The sequence below is a fragment of the Schistosoma mansoni genome (genome assembly GCF_000237925.1).
Source record: "Schistosoma mansoni, WGS project CABG00000000 data, supercontig 0179, strain Puerto Rico, whole genome shotgun sequence".
Lineage (NCBI taxonomy): Eukaryota > Metazoa > Platyhelminthes > Trematoda > Strigeidida > Schistosomatidae > Schistosoma > Schistosoma mansoni.
Genome location: NW_017386063.1, coordinates 345061 through 360180, shown reverse-complemented (window position 1 = coordinate 360180; position 15120 = coordinate 345061). Strand labels below are relative to the sequence as shown.

Genomic DNA, 15120 nt, shown 5'->3' with positions numbered 1-15120 from the left:
TTAGTCGCTCGTGAAAGCTGGTGCGCTCTTAAGGACCAAAAGTTACCTATAGACGTAGCTTACATCGATTTCAGCAAAGCTTTTGACAAAGGTCCGCATAACCGGCTGTTATATAAGCTAAGGAATGTCGGGATTGGAGGCAATCTGTTGATGTTGATAAAAGACTTCCTAGTTGGGCGTCAACAAAGAGTAAGGGTGAACTCCAAGTTGTCTAGCTGGGAAACTGTGCTTAGTGGAGTCCCCCAGGGTACAGTTTTGGGGCCAGTGTCATTCCTCCTGTACGTAAATGATCTCCCTCGTCTACTATCGTCATCGGTCTTACTCTATGCTGACGATGTCAAGATGTGGAGAGCGATACAAAGCAAGGGCGATAGCTTAGAACTTCAAAACGACCTGGAGAGATTATCTGAATGGTCCCAAACCTGGCAATTGCCGATAAACACTTTCAAGTGTATTGTGATGCATATTGGCCACCAGGGTACAGATACATACACGATGAATAACACTGAGTTACCTATTGTCCAGACACACAATGACTTAGGCGTCATCGTTAGTCAAGACTTAAAGACTACTGCACACTGCCGTGCAATAGCCGCCAAAGGTTTTAGGACTTTATGGTCCATATGTAGGGCTTTTAGGCATCTCGACGCTAAAACGTTTCTGACTTAATATACAGTGTTCGTACGCCCTAAACTTGAGTACTGCATACAAGCAGCTAGCCCCTGCCTAAAAAAAGACACTGAACTCTTGGAAAGGGTTCAGAGAACAGCAACTAGGCTGATCCCCGGAATAGCGAAGCTCCCGTACGGTACTAGACTGACCAAGCTAAACCTATTCCCGCTGTCATATAGAAGAATCAGAGGCGACTTGATTACAGTTTTCAAATTGCTTAATGACAAATTTGCACCTGATATGCCCTCATTTTTCTTGTCTTCCAAAACAGAAAATCTACGAGGACACTCCAAAAAAGTTCACAAGCCCAGAACGAATTACTTGTCAGCTGACTACCGACCTTCCCATCGAATAATCAACGAGTGGAATTCATTACCTCAGCACGTGGTTGAGGCTCCATCCGTCGACTCCTTCAAAATAAAGTTGGATCAGCTGAGAGACCATCATTGCCAGGACTAACAGGCCATCAAGCCTCCTGTCCTTTCCAAACTGAAACTTTTCTCCCGTTACTTTTTTCAGATTTCGCGCACACTGCTCTTCACCGTCCCAGCACAAAGGGTACCTAGACACAATCTTACCAAAGTCTAGATATTAACGTTCATCAGTGTATATGTCTGAAATATCTGTTTTTGCAAATGGAGGCTGCAAAATCTCTCACATATGCCGCCGAAAACACTATCATCTGCCCAACACTATTGTTGCGAAGTCACTCAAATCCAACCCCTAGTGTATGTGAATGCGGGTCATGCTTTCATGAAGAAATCCCTGTTAATGTGTTACCTAATAAATTCTTCACTGCTAAACCTGGAAAACTAGTATCTGCCATCAATACGTTAGTCGAAAATATCTGTAAACAAAAAGTTGGCTCCAACAACCCTATCCACTATGCTTCTAACAAAATGAGTAAGATGACATCCAGTGCAGTTGAAGACAAGCAGTATTGGTGGAATAACTTATTGGTAAGTTGTTTGTTGGTAAATTTCAGTGGTCCAACCTTTGTTTCCCGTGTATTTTGATGGGTCAATGTGATCGTTCAACTCTGCTCAGAGGTTTATGAGTGTATTCTTTAGCTACTGAAATGTTGTGCACTTAGATAGCGACCGGAAGTTATTGGTGGAGAGTATGGTTACGTTAAGACGATAAGATGTGTTGGTTTACCCTCCTGGGATTGAAACCTTAACTCGTATCTCCCTCCGGCCAACGAAATGGGTCGTTTTTGATAACCACATGAGTTTATTCAGTCACCCCCACGTCTTAAACACTATTTGGCTCCAAATATCAAAAACTATCACCACTCCACTTTAGTGTTACGAAGTCTATGGGAACACCTTTGTATATTCAGGCAAGGTTTAAGAATGGTAATTAAATTTACAGAGATAGAAAAGCATTCCGGTGATGTGCAACACTTTTGATGAAAAATAGTCCTAGAATTTGAGGGAGGACAGCAATATGCATGGAATATCATTTATTTAATCAATGATATACATTTAGTATATGTGTTCATCATTCCGTATTTTTCTCCGGTAAATCCTCTTAAGGTTCTACGGTTCTAAATCTATACTAATGACCCCAAAAGTGGTCGCGTTTAAGACCAATACACAGTTTTGAATTATGGCATGTACATTTACGAGTTTTTGTAAAATAACATGAAATTATGTCGAAATGAATAACATACAATATCGATTTGTATGAGCTTATACATTGGATGAAATTATGAGTTTAACAATCGGTATAAATATGCGTTAGATAGGGTTAGAAGTAGGAATGCTGTTACTGGTGCTATTCAGTGTTTAGTGGAATTCTATATAGAGTGTAGTCGTAAGGATTGAATATGAAACATTGAAGTTGGATGAGTGCTAACTAAAATAATCATGTGTTCCGAAAATTAATAGTGATATTGAGTCAGTAATAGTAACACAAGATCAGTTTTCTTGCCTTTAGTTCTCAAATCTCGTTGTCCTTTGGTATTGGGAAACAGCCTTTAATGAGTATTGTATTCAGCCTTCCGTTTTTCTTCCTTATATCAAATTCATGTGAAACTGGTTATGACTTTTTGGTCTCTTCTGTACTGTTTTTTTTTTAAAATTATAATTTCGTGCTTATATTGGCCAGTCATAAATCCATGCTCGTCCTAAGAACTGCCCTGATTGTTTGTTTTTATTTTATTTAAACACATAAATATTGGTACAAAGAAGCACCAGATAAATATGCGCCGCACAAATCTCATTTGATTTGTGTGAGGGCTGAGATACTGCCCAGGTGCCCAGACTGAAGCAGGTGGTTTTCTTAGGGGGCCACACCCCGAGCCTTTGACCTAAAGGTCTGATCCACAAGGCAGTGGAGCATCGTCAGGAGATGCAGTCCCATGGTGGCCAGTCACCAACGATTGATTCATACGCCATTTGTTCCTTCAGGATACTGGAGCCCATGTGCACCATTGGTTTGGAGTCAGGGTTTTCCAACTCCCCTATTCGGACCCTCCATGACCACCAACCTGGTTAAAGCGCCGGACATCCGCTCTTCGTCCTCTCACTTTCGTAAACAACACCCCCACCAAGAGAAGGCAGTGAGTAGGACTTCCCTGGCAGAGGCTATATACGCGTGGCCATGTGAGAGCATTTCGAGGGGGAGAGCGGACTCTCCCCACTCTCGGCCGTACCAGGGCATTTGTTACTTAATGAACTCGGAAAGTTCTTGCTTAACCGTCATAAGGAAAAGTATTGTTTCTTCATACGCTAAAGTTTAATGACTCAGTATCATTCGTGATGTTTCTTGGTTGCTCCTTCCATTCACTTAGTTGGTGAACCCAATTCGTCTTGCTAGAGACACTTCATGAAAAACGACACAACTACGGGGGCGCAATAGCCGTTTTAGTTTTTCTTTGCCTTACCTCTTGTTCAGTTATTGTCGACCATTTGTGTATTACGTAACAATGATTTATTATACCTTTTTATTACTTGAATAAAAGTATTGACGTACATTGTTAAGTAATCAAGATAACATTGACAACATGGCAAATGTTAATAAAGTACAAAAACCGTCCCATGGCAGATTTTATTGGAAAAGACATACTACGTAAATCCTATGAGTATCATAACCCACATCACAGTGCCCACTTAAAATTCAATGCATCTGACCGCATGTAGAAATCTCTCACTAGATGCAAAATAATTATACTACTGAACTTTTAAGTTACTCCATTTTTGTTCAATTTCATCATAGACCTACTTCTAGAAACAACGTTCTCGTCGATTGAATTTCCAGGAATTGATCTTCCAGGAGGTCCACTTATCGATTTAGAATACACAGATGACATAGTCCTGTTTGGTGAAGACGCTGATAAAATACAGAGCCTTTTGGTAACACTGAGCAACAATACCAAGATGTTTGAGATGCACTTCTTTCCTTTTAAATGCAAGTTGTTGCTTCAGGACCGGCCTGCGTCAACACCTGAACTAAGGATAGAAAGTGAAGTAGTCGAACGCGTCTGTAAATTTACTTATCTTAGAAGTCTGATCAGCCCTAATAGGTTGATGTCTGACTAAATCTCTGCACGGATTCAAAAAGCTCGTTTGGCTTTTGCCAACTTTCGTCACCTATGGCGAAGGGGGGATATCCGTCTATCAATTAAGGGACGAGTATACTGCGCAGCAGTTCGTTTTGTTCTACTTTACGGCTGCGAAACGTGGCCATTAAGAGTAGAAGATACTCGTAGGTTACTAGTATTTGACCACAGATCTCTTAGAAATATTGTTCGCATCTGCTGAGATCACCGGGTAAGTGATAGTGAGGTTAGACGCATGTTATTAGGGAATGATGGTTAATCAGTTGATGAGGTCATGAATCTTCATCGACTGAGACGGTTGGGCCACCTGTTACGTATGCCTGAACACCGATTGCCACGACGCGCAATGCTGACTAGTGTTGGAGACGGTTAGAAGAGTTAGGGGCGGCCAAACCAAAACGTGGCATCAGTGTTTGAAGTCACTAACTTCTAGTCTGAGTCATGTTAGTAAATGCAGACTACTTCGTTGGGATCCGCGTGACTATCGTAACCAATGGTTGGAGACTCCGAGTGACATGGCGCAGGTGTATACAAGTTTGTGTTCCCTTAAACTATGAGATTGAAATTGCTTTATACCTGACTTTAAATCACTCCATTTATTTTTATTTTATTTCTTTATGGAGGCTTTTACTCGCTTGTTGACTGCTTATTGATGCAGAACATTCTGACATTAATGTTTTATTATGTAATTTGTTTTGTGTCATATTATTACTACCTCTCATCAGTTTATTTTAAACAAATTATATATATATATATATATATATTAAAAATTATTGTATTTTTGTCTACTTAAAGTTCGTACAAGGCGAAAAGTCGGAGTCCTTAACACCATTTACGCTTATTCTTCGAGCGTTAATCCGCTTCGAAGACGTCTATGCTAATAGTCGAAGAAACTGTTTGACCGAAATCATTAATATTTGTCGTTCGTGTGATCATAAAAAAAGACCAGACTATAAATCAACTCGTTTAAAATTTTATATTGGATTGAGTTCATACGTCAACAGTATCGATATGTTTTGTTGGTCTCCTGGTTCACGAGATATTGCCTTTGAATATGTTCTAGCTTGGAGTAATCTACTCATAAATGAGACTGGTTCACAAGATATCGGCCGTAGTAATCTGGCTCCAGAATCATTTGGTGTGATTGAGAATTGGGCCGAATATTTATCAACGGGAAAATTAAGTTCAAAATCTTCTAGATTTATTCAAGTAGAACCAGAACCTCCTAGCATCTTTCATGAGGTATTTTTTAATAATTACATTGTCTCATAAATTATTAGTGTGACTTTTATTTTTTTCTATCATTTTTCGTAGTTAATAGTGTTTATTTTTGTTATTAATTATTTATTTATTTGAACACATAAAAATTGGTACAAAAGGGTACCAAATATATAACAGTCTGATCGATATTGCCGGGACAGCAGATCAGTTGAACTGAACCTCGTCCAAGATGTCGGTAGATGTTAGTGATTGGCATCCCGTCATCTTCACAGATTGTTTCGCCCATATCAGGCTTTTTGTTGCCAGTGTCACGGGTGAGTTGAAAGAGCTTCCGGTAGTTACCAGATGCAGCTTCTGCTTTCAACTTGTTGGCACGCTCTGACCACCAGGCTTCTCGGTCCTTACGCAAACTTTGCCTAATTTCATTACGTAACAGTCGTCGTTTGTGGTCAAACTCACGGCCACTCGGAGTAGACTGACGGGCTTCAATGAGTTGTAAGGGACCTTTAGAAACCCAGTGCTTATAGGAGGGACGTTTCGCAAAGCCGCAGGCGACTCGCTATTTTCATGGCCTCATGAAATTTTAACCAACGCTCATCTATATTTTTCGGTGGTATGGTAGCTAACCTTGAACCTAGTTCGGTTTCATATTTAGTTGCTACAGGAGCTGCAACCAATTTACTGAAATCAATCCGTTTAGAACGATGAATTTGTTGACTACTGAAAAATAAGGTATGATTAGCGCAAACAAGGGCATTATCAGAGTCCTGATAAGTACTCAAAAAGGAGCAGGAATCTTTTACACAACTACGCCAGTGGTAACTGATCGCGATGTGATCAACTGGAGTCTAGGTTTGAGATGCAGAGGACGCCAGGTGGCACATCGGCGATTACTGTGCCAGTAGTTAGTGCTAGCCAGAAACGGGTTGTGGTTTGCGTACAGTTGCAGTAGATGGTCCCCGTTATCTGGTCTACGACCAACAAGTCCCCATCGGCCGCCTAAATGACTCTCTTCTGTGCCTAAACGCCCCAACCTGAGCACTCAAGGCTCCGGCTTGTGCTACAATATCCGTCGAACGCACTTTCTTTATAAGAACTGTTAACTGGTAGTAAAATTCATCCTTGATCGCATACGGGCTGGAATCTGTCGGAGCATAGGCGAAGATGACGAGAAAACACCGTTTCTCACACCCATTTCTTCCTACTTTGATGGGACTTTTTAATGTAACAGTGCCCCCAAATGCCCTGGTACGGCCGAGAGTGGGGAGAGTCCGCTCTCCCCCTCGAAATGCTCTCACATGGCCACGCGTATATAGCCTCTGCCAGGGAAGTCCTACTCACTGCCTTCTCTTGGTGGGGGTGTTGTTTACGAAAGTGAGAGGACGAAGAGCGGATGTCCGGCGCTTTAACCAGGTTGGTGGTCATGGAGGGTCCGCCTAGGGGAGTTGGAAAACCCTGACTCCAAACCAATGGTGCACATGGGCTCCAGTATCCTGAAGGAACAAATGGCGTATGAATCAATCGTTGGTGACTGGCCACCATGGGACTGCATCTCCTGACGATGCTCCACTGCCTTGTGGATCAGACCTTTAGGTCAAAGGCTCGGGGTGTGGCCCCCTAAGAAAACCACCTGCTTCAGTCTGGGCACCTGGGCAGTATCTCAGCCCTCACACAAATCAAATGAGATTTGTGCGGCGCATATTTATCTGGTGCTTCTTTGTACTAATATTTATGTGTTTAAATAATAATAATAATATAATGTAGCAGCACATAACCGACTGTTAATGTGCATACAATCGATTAGTGCTGCCTCAGCCCTAGCGCTTATTGCGACAAAAACGCCAGAACATCCTGAAGAAGATGCCACAGGGTCTCTGGATAAACGCACGTAAAAGAAGGTTTTTGCGGCGACAGATGGAGAGCGAATTTGTCTCCAAGTAAAAAAGCTAACTTATACAATGATTGTTTGAAATGATAAAATGTCCCACTTACGACATCACAGGCAAGTGAAGCAAGATACTTTCGAATAAATATCGTAGTCATCAAAACATAACTTCTGAATTTCTACACTAATATGCATAAGACTTGAGCTGTCATAATCTATTTATCTAAAATCATTATAAATATTGGGCGTAATTATTAATTGCCCCTTTTAGGGTAATAGCAGATATTAGACGCAAGTGTTGCCTTTAACTTTTTAGACGTTCCATACAGTGTTTATTTTTCCATGCTGGCCACATATTAATGCTTATGAAATGTAACCCAAAAACTTCTAAATTATATTTGCAAGTTTAGTTAAACCCGGTTTCGAATATGTAAACTAACAAATAAAAGCCAAAAAACTTGACAAAATGTGCTGCTGCTTTACTGTGTTATGTATATGCAATGTTTGTCATCAATTTTCTTATTGTATACACAACGCGCTTGACAGCATTTGTATATCAGATTTAAATGATTGTCACTTTTTATATAAAACTGTTTAAATGTTGGTTATTTTACCACCGAGTAAATACGTAGTTTTCTCTTGTTTTTTTCTATTAGCTCGATTCATCTAATGTTTCTGAAAATCCTATACATCTTGCTACAAAAGAGATCGTTATAGCTAAAAATCCCGAAGCAGAAACTACTAATTCTCATAACAATTCTAGGCATAGATCGGTAACTTTAATTATCGATACTGGTGAATCGTGTACTGTAGAAGAAAAATTGATGAATACAAATCCTGAGTTGTACAAATTGAGCAAAGTATGGGAATCTGTTGTTGCTAAACAACTAGAAAATGTGAATAATACAATTGTATACAAAATTGGCGAACCACTTGACTCATTGATCACATCAGTTACCAAGTTTTGGGGACATAATCGATGTACAATATGTTCAGAAAGTAATTAATATGAAAGTTAATTCAGTTTCCCTTTTTATTATTTATTCAATGTCTAATATTTTTTTAAACCTTCCCCAACCAAAGTTAACTTAAACAATACCAGTGATTATCTGACTGATGTTAAGTATTTTCTTTACTAATCATAAGATTAATGCATAGTTTTGTATTTTGCTATTTTATTTATCAAGGGGAGTTACATTTCTCAAGAAATAAATTTTGTTTTTACAAATATATACATTATGAGTTTTCTTTTATATATATGCACTTCAAAATGAAGAATATTTGAGTTGATATCATAAGTCATGTTTGAGACTCTATCAACGGATAATGATAATTGTTAGATTATTTGTAAAATTTCAAATGAAAAGATTTTGATGGAATTAATTATTTCAAAATATTCATATCTGAAAGACTTACTTACTGGTTAGCGTTATTTTAGCGAGTTGGTTTTCTACTGGATGGGGTTTGCTAACCCCATACGCCACCCTCCTACTTTACCCGGGCTTGGGACCGACAGTAGCTCCCGGAGGAGCTACAGGCGGAGTTATATCTTAGAGACAATAAGCATTAAATGATATGTAGGTGTTTAGTGTGAATATATGGAGATTGAATACACGGGCCAACCAGATCCGACATAGTTCTCCTTACTTTACAATGGGTAGATAAATGATATCAACAGAAAGTTACTGGAAAAACGCATGGAAAAGAGAGAGTGGAACTCTTTCATTAAAAAACCCGATATCAGGAACTGGACGTTAAAGGGGACATGGCGGGTGATATTTTAACACGTCGACTCAAAAGATCTGTTGGGAGGACGTTTCACGCCGAGCTACATATATTTTTTTCAACTAGACCAGTACTTACACAACAACCAAAGGATGGGTTACCGATTATGGACTCCTCCATGTGTGTATACCAATTCAACTGCTCTTGTGAGGCTAGTTATGTAAGCTGTGCTCGGAGGGCTTTATACTTGCGTGTTCGTGAACATGTACCAGCATGGTTGGAAAAAGGAGTTACTAAATCGATCAACAGCACTACTCTTCCTTACTTAGTGGATAATGAACATACCAAAATAGAGGAAGCCTTTTCTGTTTTATATAAAGTTCCAAAAAATATACCTCAAGGAGCTAGATTATGACTACTCTACATAGCCGAAACCGTCAACCAACTTCAGAATAGACATATCCGACATCTATGTTTACCTTGGCCTGCAACTGGATCACCAAATACCAATACTGAATATTATAAACCTCTTACTCCCTGTTTTCTTGATTACACCTATCTTAATCTTCACATCTATCATTCCCAATTCACATGAATTCTCTTTTGTCATAATTACTTTGATAACACCCCTTTCATTACGTATTATATTCACACAACAATATTATTATCTCAATTGACAAGATGAGATTCTACTACTATGTTATTTATTCACAATTTTGTTCATTTTTGCTATATTACTACTATACTGATTGTGACTAGACACTTTACTCTAAATCACTTCTGACCTTTCTAATTTACAAGTAACACTATTTCGTAGCTGATGCAAAAGTTCACCATTTTTAACATATAACATTGTCAAGTTCATTAATGTATGTCTTATTTTGACCTTTGTAAAATATCACAATGATGGACTTTGAACTGTAGAGCCTGATGATGAAAACAAATGTTCGCTCAAATATTCTTCATTTTTGAATATTCTATGGGGATTTCTAAACTTCTGGTATTCCTTCATTATATATATATATATATATATATATATATATATATATATATATATATATATATATATATATATATATATAATGAAGGAAATAGTGAATGTTTGAGATTTATTAATGATTGACTGAAATATATCGGACGTAAGAATCTATATCTTCCAGTAGGCTTTATTGGACATCTATGTTATCGAAATCAAGTGTTTGATATTGTTAGTGTGAAACCTTTAAAACACTTCATTCGTGGGAATCACACTTGTATTTAATGTTTTCATGAACTAAGATGTAATACGACGGGTTTTCTAAGTAATTACAAAACCGCAATTTTTTTTACGAAAAAATTATTTCAGACATGCTCTATCATCGTATCTTGTTATTAAAAGCTGCCGACCCTATAATTAGTTAAAGCACATGAACTCGTATAAGGTGATGCTCCTGGTTGAAGCGACGGTTTTATTGACGCCTGTTAGCCCATTTCTAGACGTGACTAGAAATTGAGCAAATTAGTAACCTGGATCTTTACATGAGACTGGAATAAAAATAATCTGGGTTTTGGATCATTTTATTCATTAGGTTGTTCTGTCAAATTATGTACATCAAATAAGATTTGTGAGGCGCATATTTATCTAGTGCTTTCTTGTACCAATATTTATGTGTTTAAATAAATAAATAATGTACATAATGTGGAGCTAGTGGAGTTCTTTTTGGTAGTACTATATCTGACTCCAGTTTGATTGGACAAATGATTGCTGTCAAAGTATACATCCCAGCTGCCCTCGTATATAATTATCGACTTAACTCGCGTTAGTGAATAACAAAATTTAGTAATTTAAATACGACTCGATGCTGAGTGCGTGTATTTCATACCATTGTTTATCCAGACAAACGATGGGAGAAACGAGGAGAGTGAAGCAAAATGACGCGCAGTGGAGAAGGTATGTAAGCCAACTTGGTGTAACCAAGCGTGAATCGATATTTATAGTCAGACAAAATTAAGTTACAGACATGTGATGAATAAAACAAGAAATACACACACATGCACATACTTAAAAGTAGTCAAGGTTGATAAGCAAATAAGTGACAGAGTAAAAATGTGGGTTAGATTAAACAATATATTGAGGCTAGAACGGGCTTGACCGTAGTACCAAACTTTTAGTGTAACTTACACTCGATAGGACTAGTGTAGAAATGTTACTAACAAACATATCAAGTAGATAAGAACAGTGTATATATTACTTATTTATTTAAGGAATATACAACGAAATTTTACCATATATAATATACAAAAGTTATTTGACACATGTTGAATGAATTATTATATTTATCAGTACGGTACAACTCGACGAGCATTTACTTTATAGTTATAACGTCCATCACTCGACTTATCAATTCTTGACTCTTTACCAGATTCAGACTTCTCTGTTTTATCCTGAGAAGTTAAATTAACATTGTTTACATGTCGACGATATTTAGAAGACTCCAAATCAGGATTATTACTATTAGGAGGATGTTCATGATATTTTTCATGTGAACGACGATTACGAGTGATGGGATTATTTTGTTTTGATAAACGACGACCAGAGTCTAGTATTAATGAATCGTTTTTAATAAATGGAGCATTTGTATCAGTTAAGGGTGGTGTGATAGCAACATCAATCATATCTCCAATTGTAAATTGTACATCCTATTGGTTGGAAATATTAAAGAAAGCAAATATTCCAATTTTAGTAGAGAAAACGGATAAGATAAAAACACTACATTTGAATTTATTTACCTAGTAGAAGGAATATGTATTTGCAACTTTTCATGTTAAAGCAAACGAAAATACACGGAGAGGTATTAGAAGCAATATAGTTGAATAATCGGAAGTTAGATTCCTCAACAATTAAGTCATCACTTGGTGTCTAAACGGATCAACTTTCAATGACAGCTGTGGATTATGTTCTCACTACGACTACTTGGATTTAAGTAAGGGGATAGTGTCAGTAGACCCCTTAAGTCATAGGTCCCCACGAAATCCATAATCCCTTTGGAAGTACTTGAAATTAAGTATTAACTTTCCATCTTTAATGGTCTTCTCGGTGTACTGTAGTAGGCATAGGGATACGGCCAACATATCTTGATCTAACTTACTATTTCTGTTAACCGCTATAATTGGGATGAGGCATAAAGAACTAAAGTCAGAATTTTTTCAGTCCTTTAACGAACCTACGTCTAAGTTATAGATAAAGGACTAATGAAAACGTTTAATCGGATACGTCGATCAAGTTAACTATTCGTAGAATAGATCCAGTTGTTAGAGAGATCTCTTTATATGATAATAAAAGGAACTATGTATATAAAGTCTAATTGTTTCATAACTCTGAGCACCATCCCAGTATCTTAATCAAAACTAAGGTTTGGTATGTTGATGCGAACACTTTTTTAACTTCTATTCCATTGAAAAATAGAACTATAAAATCTAGTCAAATACTACTACTTTTTCAAAAGTACAGAGACTAGTCAGATGCAACTGAGTTGACTTCGAGAATTACATGATCAGAGGGTTACAGAAAAGCATAATTCTCTTATCAAACGCCAGAATGAAGAAATTACAAATGGAAATCAGTTTTACGACCTAGAGGCTAACTACAGTATGAATGAATAATAATTAAAACAATACTGTACAGCAGGAAGGTTTAGCTTCAAAAGTGAGAAAATCTACAAGATTGCTAAAATGTGCTCAAGTTATACCACCAGAAATAGGGGGCTGAGTTATCAGTTACAAAGTCTGAGAAATAAGATGTGCATTTATATAGTGTGGATCTGAAGAAAATATTAACTCTATGGCTTTGATTTCTTTAGTCTTGGATATATTTATACTGCCAATAGCCAATTGTACTTTCTTGATAACGAGGAAACTCTAGACAACTTGACCTATTTATTATTTTACCATAAAAATCGACCAACCCATACTTTTAACATGATGCGGTCTGTATCCGAAGGAGAACCAGAACAAACTGTACCCAATTCACGCATTCTGTACACTGGTGATCGGTGATCCGGAAAAACCAAGGCGAAATCAAACAACGTTCCTCTTCTACGGGATTCTGGGTTAACTTGTTTAACAAGAGATGCAAGTTCTCTTAGAGTAGCATCAAACCTTTAAAGTAAGACAGACGTAAGAGAACTGAAATTAGATATATCAACTTAGAACTTTGCGCAAAGGCGCACGGTTCCCAGTTATCTATTTATGTGACATCTGAATGTCACCCGTGATTTACATGGAAAGGTCGCTTAATGTTGCAAGAGGTCATGGAGTAGGAATCGCAGTCGGTGTGGTATACGAAAGAAACGACTAAATGACTACTATTTGATTGGCGATTTTGCAAGATCCATATAGTGAGTTGACAAAACTAGTAACCTTACCAGGTCAATGATATTTTCTAACAAAATATCAGGATACACAGCTAACTAGAGTAGTTTATCACCTTACAGTACACCTATCATGACGACATAAGTTGTATAGACCGGTAAAAGAAATATGGGTCTCATATATATTTCTGTATCAAGATCTAGTTAGTATGTGACCAATTACAATTGTTCTAAATTGAAGGATGAATGAAATGGTCAACCAGGTCAATCAATATTTTATCGTGTGACTTAAAGGTCGTATTAAGTGGAAAGATTCAAGTATCCCATGCTGGTCGATGGTTAAGTGTTACAATCAGTTAGGAAATTTTCAACCCGAAGGAAAATCTGTACCATCACTCCATCCAAACTGCTGAAGCAGGAAGTTTAAAATGAGCAATCAGAAACATTAGGAATGGAGCTTTGGCATTATAGCTGATGTCACTCCGTGATGAAAGCCCTAGATCTAATTCCTAACCTTAACCATCAATTGTAAATCATAATTATAGTTCCTCACACTGGTTTATAGCACTCATTAGGTCCTAGATATTAGGTGGACACTCAAGGACGTTTTAAAATCGTCCATGAATTATATTCTTGTCTATATCAAGTAAAGAGAGTTGGGTAACGGTCTTCAAATTTCGTCATAGTACACAAATGGTAATAACCAAATGGTTTACGTCAGTTGAAACAATAAAATAATGCGAAAATTTGTCAATGAATAACGACGATTATTGCCAATGCTGTTGCATTTAAAAACACTTACCATGTATATACTTGGAGTTCATTTATTGGGGTACGACCCCTAGAATACTCCAAAACGTTATTATGTTTCTTTGTACTGCAGAACATTCTTAGTAACAGTGGACATGTCTTTTCGCGATTTACAGTGCTATCATCTGACACTGTCATTCTAGTAGGTCAGAAACAACCTTTCCAATATTAACGTGAAGAGCTAGTATATACCAGTTGGTTTATTGACGATTGTTCGATTATGTTGGGCAGCGACTTCAGATTTTTGGAGTTGTTTCCTTTAGTGTGCAACTCAACCAGACAACAGGGATAATTTTTGATAAATTATCAGAATAAGTAAAAATATGGAGAAGTTAGCGTTCAGTTTGAAGGTACGTTGCGTGCAGAGGTGGGTGTGAGGAAATCTGGATGAGAAAGAATCAAGAAAAAAGTTAGACTGATAATTTATTGAGGATATGGAATGCACTCACACTAATTAATGAAGGCGACTGATAGCAAGTACCAATAAGACAAGCCTAAGACCAACACAAGCAAAAGGCCGCAAGCGACAGTACAGTACAGTGTAGTTTGTCCAGCCGCTCTGGTTCAGCAATTCAATTATCAATACTTTCAATGGCAACAGAAAAGAAAATTTCACATTTTCCTGGATAAGATGTTATTTATCCTATATTTTCGTATTAAACACGCTCTCAAGCCTAATGTTTTGTTGACTAACACAGCTAATCACATTCCTCATGTATTATTCTTAATTCACGGAAGCTTGAAGGTGTTTATTTTCTTAGTGATTTTATCTGCTATACTGTCGAATGCTCCACTGAAAGTTTATTACTACTGCTTTTTTTACTGAACTACTGACTTCTTCGGATGTTTAACCGTACCAGGATAAAAACCAATGCCGGGTATTTATTTTCTCT

At 37.6% G+C, this 15120-nt stretch overlaps 2 protein-coding genes across 2 annotated transcripts; one reads left to right on the top strand and one right to left on the bottom strand.

Annotated features, from left to right (window-relative positions):
• Positions 1-1307: 1307 nt before the first annotated feature.
• Positions 1308-8574, top strand: Smp_085490 (hypothetical protein; the record flags this gene model as incomplete). Its single annotated transcript, XM_018795409.1, has 3 exons — positions 1308-1631; positions 5033-5479; positions 8000-8574. 3 exons carry the CDS (start codon positions 1308-1310, stop codon positions 8348-8350), a joined length of 1122 nt encoding a protein of 373 aa, XP_018646971.1. The 3' UTR covers positions 8351-8574.
• Positions 8575-11290: 2716 nt separating this feature from the next.
• Smp_085480 (sap18, putative) lies at positions 11291-14783 on the bottom strand. Its single transcript, XM_018795398.1, has 4 exons — positions 14677-14783; positions 14220-14642; positions 13019-13205; positions 11291-11747 (listed from the first exon to the last, which is right to left on the bottom strand). Exons 2-4 carry the CDS (start codon positions 14363-14365, stop codon positions 11388-11390), a joined length of 693 nt encoding a protein of 230 aa, XP_018646970.1. The 5' UTR covers positions 14366-14642; positions 14677-14783; the 3' UTR covers positions 11291-11387.
• Positions 14784-15120: the final 337 nt, after the last annotated feature.